At 36.6% G+C, this 27,959-nt stretch overlaps 1 protein-coding gene across 2 annotated transcripts; it reads right to left on the bottom strand.

Annotated features, from left to right (window-relative positions):
• Positions 1-211: 211 nt before the first annotated feature.
• On the bottom strand, positions 212-27,959 carry ZNF484 (zinc finger protein 484). Of its 2 annotated transcripts, XM_061200602.1 has the most exons (6): positions 27,782-27,959; positions 17,939-17,983; positions 15,754-15,803; positions 9,737-9,863; positions 9,366-9,461; positions 212-2,809 (listed from the first exon to the last, which is right to left on the bottom strand). In XM_061200602.1, exons 1-6 carry the CDS (start codon positions 27,816-27,818, stop codon positions 582-584), a joined length of 2,583 nt encoding a protein of 860 aa, XP_061056585.1. In that variant the 5' UTR covers positions 27,819-27,959; the 3' UTR covers positions 212-581. The 2 variants fall into 2 exon arrangements, with proteins under 2 accessions (XP_061056585.1, XP_061056586.1); XM_061200603.1 differs by lacking the exon at positions 15,754-15,803 and having other exon boundaries at positions 27,798-27,959.

The following is a 27,959-nucleotide window of genomic DNA, read 5'->3' on the forward strand; positions in this document are numbered from 1 at the left end:
TTCCCAAAGAAAAAAAAAGTAGAGTCCTTCTTTGTGCCTTTAATGTCAATTTTCACAAAAACTTCTAGCTTTTCTTCATTATAGACCTGAATTGTCTATACTGTTGCCTTGATTTCAGTGTCCTTAGGGTGCTTGGACTATGGAAATTTTTCTTAGAACACTGTTCATTAAGAAATTCCTTTGGTCAACGTTGAATATTTTTGCTATGCAGGGCATGAAAAACTCAACAGCCCTGATTTATAAAGCTGCTTATCCAAAATGTAAAACAAGAAAGATTGCCAAGTTATCTCCTTCCATATGTACTATTATTTGCAGGGGCTTGACAATCCCAAGTAACCAAGCATGGCCATTAAACACTGCTTAAACACTTTCTCCAGAGTGTCTCCCCATATGTATAAAACTGGACGCCAGCTATGAGATCCAGATATTCATACTTCTGACTGGATAAAGTGACTTTGGTTACCTCTTGCTTCTTAGTCAAGCTATAGCTCCTCAAAACTTTTATCCCCACACCATGATTGTGGCACTGAGCATTCTACTTCCCCAGTATCAGATTTCTGATGTATACTGAGTTGTGCTTTCTAGTTGAAGGCTTTCCTAAAGTCACTACATTTATAGGGTTTCTGTTTAGTATGAATTTTCTGGTGTTTAATAAGATTTGATCTGATGGTGAAGGCCTTTCCACATTCAGCACACATATATGGTTTCTCTCCTGTGTGAATTCGATGATGTTCAAGGAGTTGTGACTTCTTAATAAAGGTCTTCCCACAGTCACTGCATTCATAGGGCTTCTCTCCAGTATGAATTCTCCGATGTCGATTTAAGTGTGACTTCTGGATGAAGGACTTCCCACATTCAGTACAAATATAAGGTTTCTCTCCTGTATGAATTCTCTGATGCATAATTAGTGTTGATTTTCTTGCAAAGGCTTTCCCACATTCACTGCACTCATAATGTCTTTCTCCAGTATGAGACTGCTGATGTATATGGAGGCCTGACTTCCGAGTGAAGGCTTTTCCACAGTCATTACATTTATAGGGTTTCTCACCAGTATGAATTTTCTGGTGTGTAAAGAGATTTGATCTGTCAGTAAAAGCCTTTCCACATTCAGCACATCTGTAGGGTTTCTCTCCTGTGTGAATTTGCTGATGTACATGAAGCTGTGATTTCTTCGTGAAGGATTTCCCACAATCACTGCATTCGTAAGGTTTCTCTCCAGTATGAATTCTCTCATGTGTAATAAAATGTGACTTATGGAAGAAGGCCTTCCCACATTCAGTGCAAACATAGGGTTTTTCTCCTTTATGAATTCTCTGGTGCATACTCAGTGTTGACTTCTGAATAAATGCTTTCCCACATTCACTGCATTCATAATGTCTCTCTCCAGTATGACATTTCTGATGTATCCTGAGCCGTGACTCCCAGGTGAATGATTTTCCACAGTCGCTGCATTTATAGGGTTTCTCTCCAGTATGAATTTTTTGGTGTTTAATGAGATTTGACCTATCAGTAAAGGCCTTCCCACATTCAGTACATATATAGGGTCTCTCACCAGTATGAATTTTCTGGTGTATAATGAGATTTGTCTTATGGGTGAAGACCTTCCCACATTCTGAACATATAAAGGGATTCTCCCCTGTGTGAATTCGCTGATGCACATGGAGCTGTGACTTCTTTATAAAGGACTTCCCACAGTCACTGCATTCATAAGGTTTCTCTCCGGTATGAATTCTCTCATGTGTAATAAAATGTGACTTCCGGATAAAGGCTTTCCCACATTCAGTACATACATAGGGTTTTTCTCCTGTATGAATTTTCTGATGCATACTTAGTGTTGATTTCCTTGTGAAAGCTTTTCCACATTCAGTACATTCAAAGTGTTTCTCACCAGTATGAACTTTTTTATGTATATTGAGGTTTGAATTCTGAGAGACATTTTTCCCACATTCACTATAATTATAGGTTTTTTTCCCTCCAGTATGAATTCTCTGGTGTCTGACCAGATCTGACTTCTGGATAAAGGTTTTTCCATGTGGACTGCATTTACAATCAGTCTCCTCAGTGTGAGGAGTTTTCTCATGGTTTGAATTGAGGGAAAAGTCCTTCCCATATTCAGTGCATATATAGGGTTTCTCTCTTGTATAAACCTGAGGTACAGCAAATTGGGACTTCCGAGTGAAAACTGTTTCACATATGCTGCACTCATGATGTTTCTCTTCAGTATAAATCCTTTGATGCACAAAAAGGTGTGACTTATGGGTGGAAAGTTTTACACAATCAGAAAATAAATAGAGGTTCTCCCCATGAAATTTTTGATGTTGAATGAGAGTTTGCTTATGACTCAGAAGTTTCTTACATTGATTATATTCACAAGCATTCATTTCTGTATGAGAATTCATATGAGTAAAGATATTATCATATCCAATAATCTTATCAAAATTTTCTGTTGCATTGTTTCTATTATAATTACATAGGCTTACAATAGGCTTCAAACTCTTTTGAAATGCGTCATAGTTATGGAGTCTTTTTCTTGAAGGAACAAGGTATGTGTTTACATGAAATATTTTCCTAATGTCTTTATCATATTCACAGTCTCCCTCATTAGTTAGTGTATCCTTGTTGATGAAGGCAACATGACTTAAATGTTTGTTCTGGTTTTCCTCATATCTCCCTGTCTGTTCATCATCTTGCCACAATTCTTCTAAAATGGAATACAGGTCATCTCTTGTGAAGAGATTAATTCTCTCAAACTGGATTGAAACTTCTTCAGACATTCCCTGTTGTGACGTTTCAAAACCAATACCCTGATCTAAAAAATAAAATAAAATAAAACACACAAAGAACAGTTAGCAGAACACAGAAGGGATGATACATAGAGTGGATACAGGGTGAACACAGAGAAATGGAAGAGGTTTATATAAACATAATAATAAATATAGATAAGTATAAAAAATATGAATAAATATATGTGTAGTAATCTCTTTATATATAATAATATGCAATAATAAAATAAGCATTAACATTACATTTACTGTCTGATAAACAATAGCATTTAGATTTGCCAGGCATTTTTCCAAGTTCTAACTCATTTAAACGTCATTACAACCTTTTGTTATTGGTGTTATTATTGTCCCTATTTTACAGATGAGGAAACTGAGCCACAGAAGAGTTAAATAGTGTGTCCAAATCAAATGTTTAGTAATTGGGGAAGATGAGATTCAAACTGAAGTATATCAGTTCTGTGCATGTAGCAGAACTACATAATAAGGTGTCAGAGGAACAAAGTGACAAACTATGTGGCTAAAAAGAAGTGTTTCTGAGTCTAGATTCTTACTATCCTTCATCTATAAATCCTAATCTCCCTGCTTTCTCTTTTCCCTATTAACCACTGTGCCTTAAATACCAACTTATTTATGTTTAGAAAACTATTGTAGCCTCAGTCATCCTGAATTAGCTTTACCATTACAAACAATAAATGTATGTATATGATTCAATTCTTTATGTCCTGTTTGGGGTGCACATACATGCATCTAATAGAAAGAATATAACAGCAAAAAGGGCCAACTCTGAAGCAGAGACTGAAAGTTGTCCATCAAAATCTGTCTCCTTCCTTCAACAGTATTAAGCTTGTAGCCAAGCATGTGTCTGCCTCAAAACAATAGGTCTGTAAAGCCTCATTTGTCATTAGGTAAAGCCAAGTAATTCAGTTATCACCAATCAAATGGGAGTAAAAATTATATTTGTTGTAATCAGGCCAAGGTCTTAAGGAAGTGGGTGTGTCTCCCAAAACCCTCTTCTCTTCCCACTGGCTATATTCCAGACTTGCAGCTGGCAATGCCCAAGGCAGAGATCAGAAAACTACAGCCCTCAGGCTAAATCCAGGCCTCTACCCAAAAGCTAAGAAAGGATTTTACAGTTTTGAATGGTTGAAAAAACAAAAGAAGAGTAATACTTCATGGTACATGAAAATTATATGAAATTCAAATTTCCATGTCCATAAAGTTCTTATTGGAACACAGCCACATCCATTCATTGATGTACTGTTTATAGATGCTTTGGGGCTTCAAAACAAAATTGAGTAATTATGACAGCAATCACATGCCTCACAAAGCCTAAAATATTTACTTCTGGGCCTTTACAGAAAATGTTTGCTGACCCCTGCTCTAGGAGATGATGGTGCAATGACTTTCTAGAAACTCTGTCCCTAAATAGTCATTGGAAGCAGAGTGGCCTGGCAGACCTGGACCACTCACTTTGGAACTGTCATGTGATGGGTCAATGTTTATATTCTCTAAGTCACTGTTTCTTGGGGGTCTCTCAGAGACAGGGGCTTAGTTTTACTCCAATATGCCATTCTTGCCCAGAATAAGAATCACTAATATTCCAAATTCTGGAATAGTGTGTAAGACATAGTAGATTCTCAGTAAATATTTAAGTAAAAATTAGATTATTCTTGAATATAGACACAGTATAACCTCATATCCATTTCATTCTATCTCTAGGGCCTTGTAATGTCCCCAAACACATTCTTTAATTTTTATATTACATTTTTGCTCACACACATTAATGGCGTTCATTAATCCTGAGGACCTCTAATACTGATTTCTAAAAATGGATTTTCATCTTTTGCAACCTTTCACTTTCTTTAGCTTATAAACCCATTGCTACACCTGACAACATTTACATTATTACCAACAATGTTCAATGTAAAAAATTTGCTCCTGTGGTAAAAAGTTTATCCATAATTCCTCTGTCACACATTGAATTACTCATTCAATAAAATACAGAGTCATAATTCAGGCCAATAAAATGAATGTATACAAGCTATCTTTCCACCAGTCACTAAAGTCTATTTTATTACTGAATCCAAACATATATTCTTTTCCTTTTCCCCATTAAGCTTCCTTTTTCTGATCCTCTGTTCCTATTCAAAATTCATTTTCTTCATGGATCATTTAGGGTTCCATGCTCTGAAAATGAATCTCAAATCTCAGCACAACTCTAGGAAGGCTCTCTTTTCTTTTAACTTAAAAACAAACACAGATATTTCTGAGCCTTTCATAGTCATATTTAATCGGCATAGATTTGCACAATAAAAAATGCTTAATGCTCAAAGCCTGAAATTTTAAACATTTCTTGCAGTTATCTTCCCTTTCTAATTACAATTATTGGCCCTTTGAATTACTCCTAGCAGAAAAATTTTCAAATCCCTCTGAAACAGCACAAAATAACCTCCTCTGCCTATCACATAAATTAAAGAAGTTAATTTCACTAACTATTCTCTAAGGAAACATTTTTAAAAAGAGGTAAAAGACTCAGTTATCACACAAATTAATATCGTTTTCTCTGAATTTCTGGGGGTTGGAGAATTAGAAAAGGGAAAAAGCAATGTATGCTGTAATAGTTAGGTCCAATTCAAGGAGTAAGTGAAACCTGAGAGCAAAGCATAAGTATGTGGATTATCTGAATAGGCAGATAGGTCAGAAAATAAAGGGTCAGATGCAGGGGGATCATTAAAGAAAATGTAAAAACAAAGTAAACATGATTATGGAAACTAAACAGAGATAAATGTGAATTGCAAATATGAGGCATGTTCTTCCTTTAGTTTATAAACCCATTGAGAGAGGAATTTGTCATATGTTAGATAATATTTTGCACCATATAGCTATGACAAGATAAGCAAAATATTTTAATCAGCATCTAAGAAAAAAAGTTTAAAAAAAAAGGAAACAGCACATCCAAATAGGGTTAGAATAATCCAGGCATAAGTAAATACAGACATGGTTTTGGTGATATCACTGGAAAGTAAAAGGAGGAGGGCATCTAACTGATATTTTCTAAAAGAGAAAAATTAGTAGAAAGAGCATAAAGAATTGTTTGAGAAGATGAGTCACAGGGAAGAGCAAAAAGCACAATAAAATATGACAAAATTTTGAAAGGTGTGCCATCTGCTGTTAGCATGCTGCATTGTAACTGCTCTTCCTCCACACAAGCAGCCACCTGATGGGCCCTTATATGTGTAAGGTATCAGTTGTTCCCCTGAAAGCTGTATACAATGGGGGCCAATGCTTCCTTGAGACACACAACCAACAGTGACAGGTTAAGACTTGTTCCCGATTCTGGAGTCAGTCATGGCTTATGCCAGAATTGAGACACATGATTCAATCTAAGACACATAGATAGGTCTAGATCACTTTAAGGAAGGCGTTGTCCTTTACATATGTCCCATAATGCCAATAACTTCCAACTTCAATTGGTTAAAAATATGACAGAGCATTATAATTTATTTATATTGTTTAAAATCTTATGAACACTGCTAAGGTCTGTGTGTACATTATATGTATTTAAACTCTGTGTTGATAGATTATTTGTTTTTGCTTCTTTCACATAACATTTCATAGTACATTTCTGTATATTAGTACTTCCTATACTTATAATTTTTTTTATAGCTATGGTAGTTTTTCCTCTGTTTGGACCATTTGGGTTGTTTAGTTTATCATCATACATAGTGTAGCCATAAACAACTTTGTGTCAACTTCTTGACTTTTCTTTTGCTTACATTCTTGGAGTATGTCCCCAAAGTAGAATTTCCAGGGCAGGAAGCATGTTCAGTTTAATATCACTTATTATATGTTTCCAGAGTTCTTTCCAGAAAGATTTGGCTAAACTTACAGAGCTTTCAGCATTGTACCTGTTTCTCAATGTACCTGCCATCATCGTTTTAACTGTTATTTGTTTTTTGCTGTTTTTATGTTTGTCATTTTTATTTCAATTTCACTTATTGCTAATCGGCCTACAAAATATACATATAAATGTGATTATTTACTCTGATTCTTATTTCCACTTATTAAGTATACTCTGAGAGAATAAATATATCCTCACCCACCCACAGAGAAAAAAAAAATATGACAGAGACTTGTGGGACTCAGCAAATGTAGCATAAAGTAGCACAGCTCAAAGTGTGTACTCACCAGAGAACAGTAAAGCCACAGAACAAGAGAAGAAAGACCCCTTGGTGGTAGTCATTGTCTAAAGATCCTGCTTACTACACCAACTGTGAAGTCCCCTGTGGAGGAGGAATGGACTCCCACCCCAAATTTGGTTCAAATGTCAAGAGTGATGATTTGACACACATACCAATAAGGTGTGAAAAGGTTCATTACTCACACAATGAGGCTTTTAAAGGGAGAGCTCCTAAGCAGGTCCAAAAGTGACTTAAGAGAGCAAGAAAAGGAAACTGGCTTGGGTTTTTTATGGTGGTTGGGATGTGGGGCTAAGCTGACTGATAGAGTGCAACTTCCCACTAGTACCAAGGGAGAGACCACCTGGGCTTTCTTGTCAGTTTGCCCAGATGTGAGGCAGAAGGTGAAGAGACAGTGGTGAAGTTTAGAAGGTGTCAGCAGTCAAATACCAAAAATGAAGTCAGAATCTACTACAAGGTACATGATAAGATGTTCAAAATATTTTGTTATTAAAGAAACACAAATTAAAACAATAGTTAGAAGTTAAAATCCATCAGATTAGCCACCTTATGTGAAATTATTAAAAATATGGGCAGGGATGTGGAGAAACTGATGCCCTTGTATGTTCAGGGGATTGCAGACTAATACATCCAATCTAGAAAACAACATGTTTATACTTAGTGAAATAAAGTATTAGTATACTCAGTAATAAAACAATCCCACTACTCTTCCTCAAGAAACTCTCATTTCCTATAAGAATAGTTCATGAAGAAATTTATTACAGTACTAGTTGTAGTAGCTAGAAAGCTGGACAAGTAAATGTGGCATATATACACACTATGGAATGTATGCGTCAATTAGAAGAAATGAACTAGAAAAACACATTGTAACATGAACCAATTTAGTTCTGAGAGAAAAAAATAAGAAACTGAGTAGGACATACAGCACAGTACCATTTCTATAAATTAAAATGACCAACAATTTAAATTTTATAAATACCCCACAAATTCAAGGATAGATTGCAAACATATCAAATATAATAGAGCAGTTGCCTCTGGGAAGAATAAAAACAAGTAGGGAGTGAGGATTAAAAGGGCTAAATAAAGAAATAAAATAAAATAATTTTTTAAATTGTAAAATAGGGAATTCCCTGGCTGTCCAGTGGTTAGGACTCTGAGCTTCCACTGCAGGGGGGCACAGTTTGATCCCTGGTCAGAGAACTAAGATCCTGAATGCTGCAGGGTGTGGCAAAAAAAAAAAAAGAAAAAAGTTATGAAAGAAATAAAATAAGAAGGGGAGCTTAAACAGAGTGATGAATATATTGACTACAAACTGAGGACTGTAATTTACTCAATTTCCTGCACACAAGGTACAGAAACTTTTTGTAAAATATCAAAATTAATAAATTAATCAGAAAGACCTAGTGAGTGTTGTGTTACACTAGCCAGGTAGGAAGAAAATGTCAGGAAGCATAATTACTAATGTCACATACAACAAAAAGCTGTCCCCAAATGTAGGTAATGGTACCCTCAAAGTCAACAGTTGGAGGAGAGGCATGGGAGAAGATATAATAAGGCCATCTCTAGATGACAATTCTGAAGCACTAAGGGAAAAGAAAAAAAATGAAAAGAAATCAGCAGGAGTGTGACCCACAGTAATTTTTTAAAAAAGCAACTCTATGAGCCCCTGAATATGTAAGAAAAGGATTTAAGACCTTGATGGAGGTAAAAAGAATAAAAAATGCTATAAAAAGGGAGAAAAAGCAAAAAAGCAGTATCCTAAATCCAATGTACCAGTAATTGTAGCACATTCCTCCTAAAAAGTCAAGCAAAGTGGGATGAAGAGAGTGGCATGGACATATATACACTACCAAATGTAAAACAGATAGCTAGTGGGAAGCAGCCACATAGCACAGGGAGATCAGCTCAGTGCTTTGTGACCACCTAGAGGGGTGGGATAGGGAGGGTGGGAGGGAGACGCAAGAGAGAGGAGATATGGGGATATATGTATATGTATAGCTGATTCACTTTGTTATAAAGCAGAAACTAACACACCATTGTAAAGCAATTATACTCCAATAAAGATGCTTTTTAAGTAATTAATTAATTAATTAATTAATTAAATTTAATTAAATAGACAACCAGCAAGGACTTACTGAATAGCACAGGGAACTGTGTTAAAAAAAAAAAAAAGTCAAGCAACGAAGACACTGATATTGGAAGGGGCCTGAAGTGGGGATGGCATTTAGATGTCCAAGTGGAAAATATCAACTCTATCCATGCAGTTCCAAAAGTTCAGAATGTTGAGAAACATCATATTAGTAGCACTTCAAAGTTGTCAGCCTCTGCCAGTACAACTGCAGTTCGATTGTACTATCTCTTATGATTTTTGTTCCCTACTCACCTAGATAGCTCTGGCTTGAGATTTCACCATCCAACATACATGGCTCTTCTCCCCGCTCCAAGTTGAAAATGACTTCTGGTTTGGGAACTTGACACCCTAATAACAGGAAATGATAGAATACTTGATTTCAGAGGTCATACAATGAAATATTCCATTTACTTTCCAGAAAAGTTCATGGGGAACAGAAGTATATTCATAATATTGTTAAGAACATAGGACAAAAAATAAGGACAAAACTATTACACACTTCAGATGTCCTGCGGTCTTTAGAAGTCCCACGTACCTCAGAAACCTCACAGATTTCAGAAATTCCACTGAGAAAGAAAATACACTCAATTAAGTACAGTCTTACCCAGCAGAGCTGTGCTTACCAACTGAGATCAAGTTGAAATAGTTTTCCAGCATTACATCCCTGTATAGACTTTTCTGAGCAAGGTCCAACTGTTGCCACTCTTCCCTGCTGAAGTCTACAGTTACATCCTTGAAAGACACTGATCCCTGGAAAAACACATGCTTATTCAATGTAAAGGATCAGGATTGCAGGACAGGAACAAGATATTTAGAAACTTATTTTTAATAATTTTTAACATGATACGACATATAAGATTCCCACTAAATACCTAAATTTTACATTATTATTTCAAGAAAAAAATAAATATTAAAAGTATCATGCCATTCTTTCTATGGTTCTGATAATATTCTGGTGTTTTATTTTGTTTTGTTTTTATCTGTGTGCTGGTTACAAAAGAATACGCTGTGAAAACTCATCAAGCTGCATACATGATTTGTGCATTCTTTTCTATGTATGCCATATTTCATTAACACTTCACTTAGAATATATCTTCTGCTTTTCACTTTGCACTCATCAATCTACTAAGTCAATTCTTTCTTTAAAAAAGATGAATAAAATAGGCTTTTTTTTCAATAAACTGTGTGGTATTGGCATAAGTATAGACGATAGAATTCAATGGAATGTAACCAAGAATCCAGAAATAAACCCTCATATTTATGGTAAACTGGTAGTTCAACACAGGAGTCAAAACAATTTAAAAGGGGAAAAATAGTCTTTTCAACAAATGGTGCTAGGACAAGTGGACATCCACATGCAAAAAGAGGTTGGACTCCTACCTCATGCCATATTTAAAAAATAAACTTAAAATGGATCAAAAGACCTAAATGTTCTTAAGTTTTAGCTAAAAAGGGTATATCTTTGTGACATTGGATTTGGCAATGATTTCTTTTTTTTTTTTAATAGATCTTTATTGGCGACTAATTGCTTCACAATACTGTGTTAGTTTCTGTTGTACAACAAAGTGAATCAGCTATATGTATACATATATCCCCATATCCCCTCCCTCTTGAGCCTCCCTCCCACCTTCCCTATCCAACCCCTCTAGGTCATCACAAAGCACCCATCTGATCTCCCTGTACTATGCTGCTGCTTCCCACTAGATAAGTATTTTGTATTTGGTAGCATATATATGTCGATGCTTAGATATAAAATCAAAAGCACAAGCAACCAAAGAAAAAATTAGGTAAATTGGACTTTATCAAAATTAAAAACTTTGTGTTTAAAAGGATACCATCAAGAAAGTGAAAACACAGGGGGAATTCTCTGGTGGTCCAGTGGTTAGGTCTCTGCACTTCCACTGCAGGGGGCATGGGTTCGATCTCTGGTTGGGGAACTAAGATCTCACATGCCCTGCAGCGCAGCCAAAACAAACAAACAAACATATAAAAGGTGTACTTTAAAAAAAGAGAGTGAAAGGACAACCCAAAGACTGGGAGAAAATGTTTGCAATTATATATCTGATAAGAGACTTGTGTATAGAATAGATAAAGAACTCTTACAACTCAATAAAAAGACAAATGATCCAATTAAAAATGGATCAAGAATCTGAATATACATATCTCCAAAGAAGATATACAAATGGCCAAAAAAGCACATGAGAGGGTCTCAATATCTTTAGTCATAAGGGATATTGAAATTCAAATCAAAGAGATACCCCTTCAAATTCACTAAGATGATTATAATTTTAAAAATGCTCTGTTTGTACCTATTTGTATTTTTATTATTATTTTGTAGCAAAATAATAAATGACATTAAAATTTGCATTCTGACATTTAAAAAATTGCTTAAATCATTAGTCATTAGTCATCAGAAAAATGTACCCATTAGGATGGCTATAATAAAAAAAAAAAAAGACACAAAATAACAAGTGTTAGTGAGGAAATGGAGAAACTGGAACCCTCCTACAGTAAAGGTGGGAATGTAAAATGGTGCAGTCACTTTGTAAAACAGTCTGATACTTCCTCAAAAGGAATAATATGACCCAATGGTTTCACTTCTAGGTACATACCCAATAGAAATAAAAACACTTATCCACATGAAACTTGTACAGGAATGTTCACAGTAGCATTATTCTTAATAGTCAAAAATAGAACCAATGCAATGTCTGTCAACTAATGATGAATTTTAAAATGTGGTATATCCATACAAGAGATTATTCAGCCATAACAAGAAATTAAGTACTGATTTATGCTACAATATGGATGAATCTTGAAAATACTATGCTAAATGAAAGAAGCCAGTCACAAAAGACCACATATTATATGATTCTATTTATATGAGATGTCCAAAACAAGCAAACCTATTGAGACAGAAAGAAGACTACTGGTTGCCCAGAGCTAGGGGGAATGGAAGGATGTGGTGGGGGGGTGGGGGGGTGGGGTGACAGCTAAAATGTATGAGTCGGAGTAGGGAGGGAAAGAAAATGTTCTAAAACTATGAAAAAGGGTGCACAGCTCCATGAATATACTAAAACCCATTGAATGCACACTTTAAATGGGCAATACATATGGTATGTGAAGGAGACCCTTTTGAGGCACTGTCATTTCCAGATGGCATACAATAGTTTGTGGCAGTCCAGTGTTTCTTCCAAGAATAACTATAAATGCCAGATGAAATACTGAAATCATCTGTTTGGAAGTACTGGAAGCTTGTTAGGTACTAAGACTCTCAAGAGAACATTGAAGATTTAAGTTGATGTACACAGCCACTTTTACACTGGGAGTATTTACCAATTCTGGGTGTGGCAAAAGGTGAAAATCCAGCTTTGAACAAGTAGAAGGTTACAGTTGGGTGACAGAGAAACCAGAACTCAAACACATGGCCAATTTTCCCCTCAGGACATCTGCCAAATTCTAGGGCTGTATGGGCAGAAGACTAAACACTTAAGCAGAATAGCCTCTGAAAAGCAAAGCAAAATTTTAGTAGTCTGGTAAGAAGACAGAGTTGGCATCTATCAGGAGGAGGGTCCACAGAGGACAAACCGGGCTCTCAGCTGAAAATCCTAGATGGCCAGAGTGAACCAAAGGTAGACTATTATTAGGGCTTCAACTCAGCATTGATTCAACATAACACTGTGACTGACTGGATAAAGATGTTCATCTTCTACTCTATCTGCTCAGGGAAAGATGAATCCACTATTGAGAAAGATATCATAATCTAGATCTTCTACAATGCTTTATACATGTTTTGATACAATAAAAGAAATCTTATGCCTATCAAAAAACAGGGCTAAATATCCAAAACCAGAGGGAAAAAATTCAAAAGAAACAGTCCTACAGCGCTTTGGAGTTAGAAGAAAAGATGGAGAATTTCATTTGAGAAAATGGGACTTATAATAAAGATATCAAATGAAAACTGAAAAATTCAGTATCTAAAATTAAGAACTGAGAGAGGTTTAATAGCAGAGTACAGAATTACTGAAATAGAAGACAAGCAAACAGAAAATATCCAAACCAGACCACAGAGTTTTTTTAAAATAAAATAAACACAAGTGCATGTGACGTATCACATGTACAACACAGTGAAAAGGAATAACATATTGTAGTCTGAGAAGATAAAGAGGGAGAATATGAGGCAGAAGCAAAATTTGAAAAAGTAATGGTGAATGACAGCAACTCAAAGATTCAAGAACTTTCTCAAATCCCACTTTACAATACTGTAAAGTATTTACAAATACTGACTATGCAAAAACAGTAAGAGTAATACCTTGTGAAGTTTAAAATATGTGTAGAATTTAAATGCAGCAAATGGAATTAAGGTGTTTTAGTATCTATTGAGAAGGGGACAAGGTAATAATGAGTTAAAAATGGATATTGTAATATCTAGGGAAACAAATAAAAGAATGTATAACAAGCAAGTTAACAAAATAAAAATTAAAATTCTGACTAATCTAAAAGAAAGTCAAGAAAGGAATGTAAAAATAATATTAAACAGACAGTTCAAATATAAAACTAATAAAACTGGATATAGAACTTCCCTGGTGGCACAGTGATTAAGAATCTGCCTGCCAATGCAGGGGACACGGGTTCGAGCCCTGGTCCGGGAAGATCCCACAAACCGCGGAGCAACTAAGCCCTCGAACTACAACTACTGAGCCTGCGTGCCACAACTACTGAAGCCTGTGTGCCTAGAGCCCATGCTCCACAACAAAGAGAAGCCACCACAATGAGAAGCCCAGGCACCACAACGAAGAGTAGTCCCCTCTCGCCACAACTAGAGAGAGCCCATGCGCAGAAACGAAGACCCAATGCAGCCAAAATAATTAATTAATTAATTTAAAAAGAAAGAAAGAAAGAAAAAAAACTGGATATAAATTCAAGTATATCAGTAATTGCATTAAATGTAAATAAACTAAACAATCAAATTAACAGCAAAGGTTGAGACTTCCAGTTCAAAAAAAAAAAAAGTTAAACGCATTCCACCCTATTCATCCTGTTAAATACCTAAATACCAAGGTTTTTTTCTAAAAACCTAGAAAAATATATAAGCATCTATCCACACCCTTGACTTTCTCTCAAGAGCATACTTTCCTACAGTGAAACTAATTTTAGCATCTTTTGGAATCTTGATAGCCCCAAAATTTCCCAAAACATCAAGTCTAGTTCCTTTTTGCTCAAAAGTTCTTCCTTCAATCTATCTCTTAACATTCATATTTTACTATAAGCAGGAAGAAGAAACCAGGCTACATCTTCAACCTTTTGCTTCAAAATCTCCTCAGAGAAAAAATACAAGTTCATCATTGACAAATCTGCTTTTCACATAACTACAGGACAAAATTCAGCTAAGCTTTCTGCCACTGTATAACAGAGATGTCCTTTTCCTCTAGTTGCCAGTAACATGTTCGTCATTTCCTTCTGAGTCTTCAGCAGCAGCACCATTAACACCCATATTTCTATCAATAGTCTGTTTATAATAATTGAGATATTCTCTAAAACAATATAGCTTTTTTCCTAGTGTGCTCCCACTTCATTCTGAGTCCTCTAGCAGAGTTAACATTCATATTTCTATTATCAGTCTGTTCGAGGAAATCTAGGCTCTTGCTATTATACTCTTCAAAATTTTTACAGTTTCTATCCATTACCAAATTCCAAAGCCATTTGACATTTTTGGGTATTTGTTACAGCATCATTCCACTTCCAGGTACCAAAATCTGTAATGGTTTCCTATTGCTGCTGCAACAAATTGCCACAAACTTAAAACACAAATTTATTATCTTACAGTTCTGGAGGTCAGAAGTTGAAAATAGGTCTTACTGGGCTAAAATCAATGTGTTGGATGCACTCCTTCTGGAGGCTATAAGGGAGAATCCATTTCCTTGTCTTATCTGACTTCTAAGAGGTTCATGGTCCCTTCCTCTATCTTCAAAGCCAGCAGAGTAGCACCTTCAAATCTCCCCTTGACTCTGACCCTTCTGCCTCCCTCTTTCACTTATAAGGACACTGTGATTACACTGGGCCCTCCCAGATAACCCAGAACAATCACCCCATCTCAAAATCCTTAACTTAATCACATCTGCAAAGTCCCTATTGTCATGTGAAGTAACATATTCACGGGTTTCAGGAATTAGGATGTGGATACCTTTGGGGGTTATTATTCTGCATATTACATCCAGTAAGAAAAGATGGGATAGTAAAAGTAAAAAAAATGGCTTAAAATTTCTGAGTAAAAATGACTTACAATCTAGAATTAGCTATGAAATTACTGAGGGTAAAATAAAAATATTTCCAGACATGCAAGGTCTCAAAAAATTTACTTTCCACACAATACTTTCTAGGGAGCTACTGGAAAATATTCTCTAAAAATGAAAGCATAAATCAGGAAAGAGCCAGAAAGCAAGAGCTCCAATACTTGAGAGACATGAAAGGAATTCCTAGTATCATGCCAAAGGGAGACCCCCAAGTCAGTGGATGAGTATCAAACAGAGAGCAACTTCAAGCAGGTCAAAGACTCTAAAGGAAGCTTCTTTCAACAGCTGAAATAAATACCTATATTCTGGAGCCAAATTGCTTGGGTTTTACTTCTGGCTTCACCACTTACTAGCAGTGTGACCCAGGGCAAGTTACTTCTCTGTGGATCTGTTTCCTTCTCTGTAAAATGAGGATAATGATTATAGATACCTCAAAGGGGTTATGATTAAATCAGTTAATAGAGAGTGTTTATAGTGCCTAGCATATAGTAAGCACTATATTAATGTTTGTGATTACTGTTATTATCTGATATATTTTAACATATTGAGAAGATATTTATATACCTGGGAAGAAAGTGAAGTTGAATTAGTGATCCAAATATGGAAAATGAAACAAATGATTAAACCAAACAATAATAAATTCCAGGTAAAACAAAAAATAGTGCATAAAAGGTAAAATAAATGGTTCAGCTGTGAATATAATTAAAATAATCATAATAATAAATACAGCCTATTGATTTACCCAAAATTATGATATACCTATATTAGAAGGAGGGGAAGAAGAAATGTGCATATAAGTGTTGAAGCCTTAAGTGTCTGAAAGAGAGTTAAATCCCTATTTTCCATTGTGCTAAGTCAGTAGAAACTGTCTAAAACTGAAAACCAAAAGGTACCAATATAAACATGTTATTTAGACATAGGAACGTTAATACTAAAAAAATTAGTTCAGTTGAGTTCAGAGTGATGTGATTACCTTTAAGAAGCTGCAATTTGAGGGATAAGAGGTGTTTTTTTTTTTTTTAATGAAGCTTCAAAAAACTATTTGATTGAGTAAACATATCTATAACCTTAATGATACTCAAAATTAAATATTTACTTTTAAAAGTTAAAATGCAAAGAACAAAGAGGTAAAAAAATTGAAAAATAAAAAGACCATGCTTAATATATAAATAACTCCTCTTTTTAAAAAAAAATCAGTGAACTGACTTCGACCCCTGGAAAAACAGGGTAGATGCACTTGTCCCTATTCACCCACTAAGTACATCTAGTAACCATAGACATTATCCATAAAGCAAACATAAGAAGACTGAAAGCTTAAAGGAAAAAAAGCAAACTGTCTAGGGACCTCAGGAACCAAGGAACTACACAGCATGAGTTTCCTGAAGTCTGTTGACTCATACAGCCCTGACCAAGTACTAGAAAAGCCTACAACCCAGAAACACCAACAAGGGCACAACAAAAGAAAAGTCTGCTCTCTCTAGCTAAAAGACCAGGAAAGGGGCAATCTAGAAAGACAGAAAACCTTTAGGCAAAACATGCTCCAGCCAAACATAACAAGTAAACAGAAAACTCTGGGCCTGATCCCATGCCCATCAGCAAAGACCCAGTGGGCAGCTTAGATTCCCACTCTTGCCTGGCTGAACAGAGGGGCCCCATCACACTCCAATGGAGTGGTATGGAAAAAGAAAAAAGCCAAGTGGAGTTTTGGGACTTTCATCCATGCATAGCAGTAATGAAAGAAAAAAATAGAACAATATCCCTCCTAAACATGATACAAAATCCTTAAAAAATATATTAGCAAATACAAATATACAAAAAGAAGTGTATGTCATGACCAAGTGGAAATTATTCAGAGGTTGCAAGGCAGGCTCAATATGTGAAAATCAATCAATGTAATCTACCGCAGCAATAAGCTAAAAAGGAAAATCACCTGACCATGTCAACTGATGCAGAAAAAGCAACTGACAAAATTCAACATCCATTCACTCAAAACTTTGCTTCACAAGGTGGTCCTTGCACCAGCAGCACTAACATCCTGTGGGAATCCCAGTCCTATTAAATCAGAATCTGAAGTCATGTGCAAGTGTGAGAAGCACTCCTTTGTAAGTCACTATAGAAAACCTGTTAGTGCACTTCTAACAGGGTTGTTAAAGACACTGTCCTATCTCCATTCATCTGAAGATCTATCAAAAATTTTCTCAAACATCAAGAACCAGGAAATAGTTACTATAGATGAAATAAATTACTTTTCAACAATATAAACCATGTATTTCACTTCCATCATTGCTATGTCTTTCAGGAAGATCAGAGGCAATTTTACAGTTCAAAGTTCATAACTGTGTGAAGCCACACAACTCACATATACCTATAATCCAAGCTTGACTTGGAGTTGATAATCTCTTCTTTACTTTCTCTGATCTTAGTTTTCATTTATTTATACTTACACATTTACTATATGGGTTAATAGATGCCTCCTAAAATCCACTAAAAAATAAAGAAAGCAACAAATAAATACATGAACAAATAAGAACTCACCAGGGACTTGGTCATTTCTGGTTCTTCTGGGAAAGGGGCAGAGATCTGAAAAAACAGATTGACAGAGGGACAGATGAGAGAAGGAAGTGTGTCAATGGCACACATGGACATATACATCATTTAGTGTCCATGCAACTGACCCAAAAACTTCTTTCTAGAACTACATCATAAAAAAATCATCCTGTGTTGCACAAAGACTTAAATCCAGTAGTTTTACCACAGCTAATACCAAAAAAAAAAAAAGTTTAGAAACATCTTGATAACAGTAATTGTGGACAGCTTTAAATACTTTATAGGGCATCCATAGACATAATGTCATGTAAAATTAAACTACTGTAGAAAAATATGTTAAAATGTTAAGTAAAAATAAAAATATGTACCAAACAGTATGAGTCCATTTTCATTGAACAATATGTGTGTACATACACACATACACACATACATGAATGCATTCATGCACATAGAGAAAATTATCTGGAAGGAAATATATGTTAACAGATATAATATTTGGGTGATGGTAAAATTATAAGTAATTTGAATGTTTATATTTTTCTTATTTGCTAGTAAAAAGCAAAGTAACTTTTTAATGATTTTGCTTTGAGCTTCTGTGACCAGCCCATCACAAGTAGTGAGAACATCCATAAGTAAGACCAAAAAAGGGAGACTGCTAGCTTTTTCACTGTTCTTTGCTTACAGTTCTTTTTTTGGGGGGGGGCCACACCCCACGGCTTGCGGGATCTTAGCTCCCAGAACAGGAATTGAACCTGGACCCAGCAGTGAAAGTGCTGAGTCCTAACCACTGAACCACCAGGGAATTCCTTCTTCCCATTCTTAAAAGGGAACTGTCAATGGAAACTTTGTCTTAACTACAATATAGTAAGTGGATTTGGTTCTAGTTAATAACAAACCTTAAGACCTAAGTCACTTACTGACTGAAGCCACTGTTTTCCAATTTTTTTATTGAGTTTTCTAACATAGAGTTGAATTATTAATACAAGAAATACACATATACCTTCCATCTAGTTTCAACAATTAGTATTTTGCCATACTTGTTTAATCTTTCTATATACACATATAGTTACATGTAAATGCATACATATATATGAGTATACTAGTGTATATACATTTTTTTTTTTGGCTGAACTATTTGAAAGTTGCAGATGTCATGACACTTCATGCCTAAATTCATAACATCAATCTCCTAAAAGATTATTATCATGCCTGAGAAAATTATTAGCAATTCTATAACACTTTAATATTCAGCTCATATTCAAAATTCCCAGTTACCCAAAAAAACCTTTTCTTGCTGTTTTGTTGAAAGCATGTTCCAATCAAGACTCATACATTGGGGACTGTGTCCCTTTTACCCTAGACCTATCCTCCCCAGTATCTTTTTATGATGGACTTTTAAAATTTTTGCTTCTAACATACACTTTCTAATATACACAACATTTTGGTTACTTCTTTGCTAATTTTTTTTTGTGGTATAACTTACGTAAAGTACATGAATATTAAGTATACAGCATTTTCCCTTATTTTTCACATCTGCCATCCAGATCAAGAGAGAGAACATTTCTAGCACCTTTGGAAAGTATTAGGGAATCAAACCATTGTTTTTGAAACTTGTCAAAAAGCAAGAGTCAGTCAAGCATAACCAAACACTTCATGAAGGAATTTCTTTTTCTGCTTATATAATTATTCCAGCTACAAGTTGCCAACTAAAAATTGGCACTTGCCATCTGCCTCTACAAGGGTTAAGCCACTAGCCACTGCAGCTGCTGACCTTCAACACATCCTGAAAGGAGTTCAGGGTGGAGATCAGGAATGAGGCACTTGATGCTCTGGCAAAAACTGGCAGAACAGCCCTGCAGATAGTAAGATATTTTCAGGAGAATATTTTATGAGCCCAAATTCTTGCATCTCCTCATATCTAGAAAGGCATTAAAATCATTAACAGAGACATCTGCTCCTTGTGACTAGCAGCAACCTTCACAGGACTAGCAGCAAGACTTTGCTAAAATGTGTGCTTGACTGTATGTACCACCCCCTTCACCTGAATCATATATAATACTGACCCTCTCTCCTACCTCTCGGAGCAGTTTCTCAGAGCTATATAAAACAGTCTCCTGGGCTATAGTCCTCATTTTGCCCCAAACAAGACAACTCTCAACTCTCACATTATGCATTTTTTTAAGTCGACAAAGTAAAGGAATGGTAGAAATAGAAACGTCCATTTTGCACACATAATGAAATATGGATCTAAGAAACAATCATCAATGGCTGGTCACATCACAAAACAGATAACCAGACATTATGTGCCTCCTGATCAAGTATATCACCTGGGAAGTAGTCTTGCTCCCCAAAAAACAAAAACAAAAAAAGGAATCTGAATTTGATCAAGCCTCTAAATCTTACCAATCCAATCCACATAAAATGATACTTTAAAATGTATTGTAATTTTTTAAGGTGTGATAATAGCACCATGGCTATTTTTATTAAAGGAATTTTACATATTGAAATATTTACGGATAAAATGACAAAATCTTTGAGATTTGCTTCAAAATAATCCAGCAGAAGAGAAGAAATGTTGGAGGAAGGGATAGATGACAAATGACTGGGCATGAGTTGATAATTGTGAAAACTGATGGGTAATTGCGGCGCGAGGGCTTCTCTCTAGTTGTGGCATGGGGTTTTTCTCTTCTCTAGTTATGGCACGCGGGCTCCAGAGTGCATGGGCTTTGTAGTTTGTGGCACATAGGCTCTCTAGTTGAGGCGCACAAGCTCAGTAGCTGTGGTGCACGGGCTTAGTTGCCCCGTGGCATGTGGGATCCTAGTTCCCTGACCACGGACCGAACCCGCATCCCCTGCATCAGGCGGATTCTTTACCACTGGACCACCAGGGAAGTCCCCTAAATGAAGCTTCTTTATACTACTTTCTCTACATTTGTATTTTTTTAATTTTCATAGGAAAAAAGTTTTTAAAAGTCATTTTTTAGATAACATCAGCTGAAAAAAATGCACAACCTAAAAGGTGAGAATTATGTTTTATTCGACGGACTTGCTGAGAACTTAAGCCCAGGATGCAGCCTCTCAGATAGCTCTGAGGGACTGTTCCGAAAAGGTAAGGGAGGAACCAGGATATATAGGAGTTTTTACAAAAAAAAAATAGGTAGTTGGAACATGAAAAGATTACTGTTAAAGAAAATCCACTGTAATGGCCTATATGGGAAAAGAATCTAAAAAAAAGTGGATATATGTATATGTATAACTGATTCACTTTGCTGTACACCTGAAACTAACACAACATTGTAAATCAACTATATCCAATAAAAATTTTAAAAAAAGTAAAGAAAAGAAAAGAAAAAGAAAATCCAGACATCTCAAGTTAATGAATTTAGCAGTTCTCTATGTATGGGAAGATTCGAGAGTCTGGGCTCATTAAATCATGGCTTTGATATGCACCTTAAATATCTAGGGCCAGTATCCTGGTTTTTTCCATCCTGAATCCCCTCAGGGTGCACAGCTGGGGGGGAGTGCAGTGGCTGATGGATTGTTGACCACAACATCCTTTGTTTACTGATACGGCAGGTGACAACTTTCTTTGTCCACAATAATCAGAGAACTCTGACTACAGATTGAATATCAGATGACATTAGGGAGCTACTGTAACTTTTGTTAGGTGAGTAATGGCCTAGGGGTTATGTGGGGGGGAAAAGTCCACATCAGTTGGATTTGCATGCTAAAGTATTTGTGGGTGAAATGACATGGTATCCAAGATTTGTTTTAAGATATTCTAACTAAAACAAAGCAAGTGAGAAGAGATAGGTGAAACAACACTGGCAAATAGTTGATAATTATTGAGACTGGGTGATGAGGGCATTTGTAGGTTCATTACAACATTTTCTCTACTTTCCTGTATGTTTGAAATTTTCTATAATAAAAACTTAAAAAAAGAAATCCTCTCCCACTACAGGGAACAGCCTTGGAGTACAAGACATGAGCCATGCATTGTTCACATTGAAAAGGATCATGCTTTGTTTCAGCAAGTCCACCTCTGAGAAGATTCGTGCTTCTGGGCTTCCCCCTCCCCACTCACAGGAACTGTCACATTCCTGCCAAGCCAGGATTTGAACTGGATATGCAATCTATGAGACAAGCTCTTTTTGGCTGGCATGTTCACAATAAGCCTCACCTCTGTGTTTTCTTAAAACTCCAGTCTTCCCAGGAACCCTAAGTTGAGTGAGGGTCCAAAGACTGCCAGTGATTATCGGGCCAAGTTGGGCTGGAGTCTGAAAAAATGATCCTGAAGGCTCAACTAAGTGGTCTGACCTCAGGGCTCTGTGGAAACACAAAGGGATCCTGACAGAGACAGTGCCACTCAGTGACAGCCTCTCAGCTGTCCTCCCAAGAGTGCATCAAATAGCATGGAATAGGGTGGCACAGGGGAAATATATGAGGTGTGGAGCCAAATCAATGTACATTTGAATCCCAGGTCTTCCACCTTCTAGCTGTGACAATCTGAAGAACTTACTTCAGTCTCAGTTTCCTCATCCTTATAAGATAAACAAACCAGTTTTATAATATTTGAAAAGCACTCAGTCCACGTGTGGCACATAAGTGCTTGTTAAATATTAATTACTACTATTATTACAAAATCAGTAATCCACATAGAATGCAATTACTGTATCAAACATTATCTGACTTCACCAGCCCCTCAAGTCATCACCAACCCTGACACTCAGTTCCTCACTCCCACTCCTCAATCTGCTTACTACAACTGTCAACTGCTGCACACTGACCTCACCCCAGCAGCCATTACTCACACATCAGAATCACTGGTTCCCTTGTCCTGCTTTCCACAGGCCGCAATTGAGGCAGAAGATAGATGGGTTCCAGGCTAGACGTTTACAACTAGCCTCTGTTTATATTTTTTGAGGCAAGAAATAGATGGGCTCCAGGTTAGACATTTACAGCCAGCTTCCTGTTTACACTTCCAGATAGAAATAACACAGGAACAGGGTAAACAGCTGCACTTTGCCTCCAGTGGACACTTTAAGATAACAGTAATGGCAGGGGCAGATAGGAGCTGAGTCCTGCCCAGATAAACGATAAATAGACCACATATTTCTCATGTTTGAGGTCAAGGAGACCTCCCCAACTACACATGCATAGAAAGGCTCCTCAGGGGTCAAAAAAGGGAGGGGGCGCCACCCCATAATAGGTGGTGTCAACCTTCCCACAGGCTTCTGCACTGGAATCCATCTTGGCAAAAAGATGTGCATGCATGTGACGGTGGGACCTAGGATAGGTCAGGTGTGGAAAAAGAAGTGAGATAACTGGTCAAAGATAAGAAAAGATCCAGACGAAATGCCTTATATAAATGATTTAACCACCTCTTTACTTCACTCCTCCTCATTAGGGAGGACGCCCATACTCTTTCTCTCCCGGTGTGTATCTCTGCCTTGCTTCTGTCTTAACTACACAAACTGTTTCTCTGTGTCTCTCCCATATGTTGTGCTGTGTCTCTAATAATAAACTTTGTACCTGTTTTTACGGTTTCTGCCTCCTTGAAACATTCTTGCTTTCAAACGGGGCAAGAGCCAGGGAAACTTTGCCCTTGCTGGTCTAGGGGCTAGGATTCTTGGTTTTCATCCAGGCTACCCAGGTCCAATTCCTGGGCATGGAACTAGGATCTCGCTTCAAGCCACCACTCACTGCTGTCTCCACGAGATCACAATCACTCACTCTACAGTCCCTGATCACAGAACCTCCAACATCTCTACCTCATGGTCCTGGTTCTACATCAATCATGCCCTGAAAAGGAAAAACTCCTCTTGTGTGTTTTTCCTCTATTCTCAACACTTCTGGCCACCAAATGTGTGTGTGTTGGGAGGAGGTGTCCCCAAACCAAGCAATTCTACAACACCAGCTGGGTGCCCTACAATTTAACTCATTTCTGACACCATCTACTTAAGAGTTAGCACTAGATCACACAGGTTAAGGGCTTAGTCCTATGAGACTGTCCCACCCCAACTTCAGATGCCAATCACAAGTTCAGGTTGTTACTTGTGCTCTGACCAATCGGTTATAATCAGAGGTTCCCATGACCTCCTCCTCAGTCTCCATTAATTTGCTAGAGCAGCTCATAGAACTCAAGAAAATATTTTACTTATTAGATTACCAATTTATTATAAAAGAATATAACTCAGAAACAGCCAGGTAGAATAGAAGAGATGGTTATGGCAAGATACGTCAGAATCAGTGCATCGCTCTCCCAGAATCTCCACATGTTCAATCCAGAAACTCTCCAAAACCCACCCTTTTGGGTTTTTATGGAAGCTTCACTATGTACAAATGATTGATTAAATAACTGGCCATTGGCGACTGATTCAACCTCCAGCCAGGGAGTGGGTTTCAAGTTCTAAAACTCTAATAATTTGCTTGGTTCCCCTGGCAACCAGCCCCCATCCAGCAATTCACTAGGGGCTTTCCAAACATCACTTCAGGTGTGGTTGAAAGGAACTTTTTATAGCAAAAAACTCCCACTAATTTCACCCTATCCCTTTGGTGCTATTTCAAGACACAGGAACAAAAGAAGCCCCTATAGCCCTTATCACTTAGGAAATTATAAAGGCGTTAGGAGCTATATGCTGGGAACTGTGGATGAAAACCAAAATATATATTTCTTATTATATCACAATACCACATGTACCAATAACTGGCCTCCACACTTTTATCACTACTGTCAACTGAAAAAAAAATGCACAGGCTAAAAGGTGAGGATTATTATTTATTCAGCAGACTTACTGAGGACTTAAGCCCAGGATGCAGCCCCTCAGATAGCTCTGAGGGACTGTTCCAAAGAGGTAAGGGAGGAGTCAGAATATACATGAGTTTTTGCAAAACAAAACAAAACCCAAACCATCTAATTGGAACATCAAAAGATTACTGTCAATTAAAGAAAATCCAGACATCTCCAGTTAATGAATTTAGCACTTTCCTATATATGGGAGATGCATGAGTCTGGGCTCACTGAAATCATTCCTTTGACATGCATCTAACTATCTAGGGCCAATATCCTGCTTTTCCCCATTCTGGATTCCCCTCTGGATGCACAGTTGGGGGTGGCTGCAGTGGCTGATGGCTTGATAGCCACACCATCCTTTGTTTACTGAAATGGCAGGCAGTGTTCTTTGTCCACACTACCCACAATGCATCTCCATCAGTGATCCCAAGACTGCAATTCCAGACATACCTGCACCTGCGATGGACTCTGAGAAATCACCCAAGGACTCCTACAACTATCCACACCATTCACTAGGCCTACACCATTAGCCTTTCCAACAAATTTACACGCAAACATGCACACAAGTTGGAGCTCAATCAGTGAACAAACCTAGGAATATTCTTGAATTTTAAAGGTAAATTTTAAAATCTAAAACACATCTAAATCTAAATCATGTGTGAAAGAACAGATTATTTACAGAAAAAGAATTAAGAAGATCAAGATGCCCCATCTGCAGTAATGAAAGCTAACTGACATCAGAAGTAGCATCTAAAGGACCACTTCTCTGTTAGGGCCAAAGACATTTTCAGAAATAAAACACTTGCAGAATATCTCTTATCATTACCTGAGGAAAATACCCACAAAAGTATTCCAAACAAATGTAAAATAAATCAGATGAGAAACAGCAAATAGAAAAATTGTTCAGCAATAATTTTTGCAAGAGATATATAATTATTAAAAAAGGTGATGACAATGTGATAAGGAGGCCATTAAATGGAAAATTAATACTATCCTATGACAAAACATTTCTAACTATCTCAGGAAAAAAACAGGAGTTATCTGGGGTGTAGAATGGAAACAATGAACAGAAATTTCATCAATCCAATAAAAGTATGAAAAAGGAAAAGAAAATGAGTTAAAATAAACAGTAAACATTAAAACAGAAGGTTTAAAAATCAGGTAAATCATTATTACACTAAACTGAAAAGGTGAAATTATCCTATTGACAAACAAAGACTAGGTTATAGGTTGGATTTGAGAAAACCAAAATGTATCTATTATAAGTAGTTAACCTAAACAATGAGGCAAATAGAAATATAAAATAAAGCCCTGGGCAAAGATAAATCATCCAAATGAAATGAAAGTGAAAGCAGGGATAGCAATATAAATACCAAAGTGAAATTCAAAATTGAAATTGCTTTTTGTTGAAAAGAGGGATCCTATAATAATAGCATCCAATAAATGAAAAAAATGATACAATATGCATTAACCATTAGGTTTATGTACGTCTCTCCCCCAAACACACACAAATAAAGCTAGCAAAAAAGCACATAGAACTACAAAGTGAATTATTAGTGAGAGATTACTATTATACCTTTTTCAGAATATGATGAATCAAGTAGACCAAAAATAGGAAAGAAAAAAACTTGAAAAATATGAACAGGCTATATTTAATATACATTAAGAGAAGTTTGTACCACACAAACAGAAAACATACTTTCTCCTATAGCCATTGAACAAAGTTCAATGTAACTTGTGTAACTTGTCTTCAAGGAAAATCTTGATAAATTTTTAAAAGTTGAGACTTTGTAGTCTACAGTTTATGACAATATAATAAAATTTAAAATAAACAATTAAAACATACCAATAATTTGGGAATGAAGAAACTCCAATAACTCAGGATCAAAGTGGAATATCAAACTGAAATTATACATTTCAAAGATAAAGATGTATATAAAAGAAACTTTATACCCCTAAACATATCCAGTATAAAACTGGGAAAATAAGGGAAAGAATGACAATTTACATAAAACGGAGATAAAAGAGAAACTATCTAAAAAGAAAAAGATAAAATTAATATAAAAACAGTAGAGAGTATAAACACAATCGGTACTTCAAAATGACCAATAAAGTAAACCTTGAGATGACTGATAATAAAAAAGGGAAAGAAAAATGATACATAAATATTACGAATGACACAGTAGCTACTAATCTGGATATGGAAGGGATCAAAATAAGGTAAATTGAAATGTATATGCAACCCCATATATTTTTTAAATCTCTAGCAAATTGTACCATGATAACGATAAAGAAAATTTTCACATATTGAGGTATGGGGAAGTCATTCTGGCTTATACATGGTTCTGCCTCAACTTGCGTGAACACACACAGCACATCTGCTTTAACCATTAAAGTAAAGAAGTCTGTTTCGAATATAAAAATAAATAAGTCCCTTCCCATGGCATCCCCTTCCTAGACACCAGGGTCCTGCTGTCTCACTTTATATGTACTAAATCTGGTGCTCTTAAAATCTTGAAGGAATATATCCCTGTCATGTTTGATGTATGATTTTTGTTCTGATAAGGTATAAGACTATGCTGAAAATCATGCTTCAACCCAGCTGCTCCTCAGAGCCTTCTGAGACGCTATCTCCTGGGCTACAGTCCTCAGTTTGGCTCAAATAAAACTCTTTTCTACTCCTATTATGATTATTTATTATTTCCATCGACAACTTTTAAAATATCAGGAATAGAAACAAACCAGTAAGCAGAAAAAAAAGAGAAAATCAATGAAGATCTAGCATCCTTCCCCCTCAGAGCCTTCATTACTCAGGCCCCACAGTTATCCTCCCCACCCCCCACAGACTCCGGGAATCCGTCCAGAGATCCAACATCAAAGATCCCACAGACCCCATCACTCCGCCTGGGAATCCACCATCATAGACCCCATCACTCCCACCCCATGTCTCCGCGGATCCACCATTAAAGACCCCACTATCAATCCGCCGGGAAGCCACCATCAAGACCACACCGACCCCTATTATTCCATCCACTGACCGCCTCCATCACTGACCCGATTGTTCTTCACGGACATCAGAGACACCTCTTCACTCAGCCCTCGGAAACTCCCGGCACTCACCAGCCCCTCACCCACGCTCTTTCAAGACAGTGGTCAGTTAATCACTGGAACGACAACAGCCCCCACTTCCTTTTTCTGGATCCCTCCCTGTCCTTG

Source organism: Eubalaena glacialis, chromosome 9, assembly GCF_028564815.1.
Source record: "Eubalaena glacialis isolate mEubGla1 chromosome 9, mEubGla1.1.hap2.+ XY, whole genome shotgun sequence".
In the NCBI taxonomy this organism is placed as follows: domain Eukaryota; kingdom Metazoa; phylum Chordata; class Mammalia; order Artiodactyla; family Balaenidae; genus Eubalaena; species Eubalaena glacialis.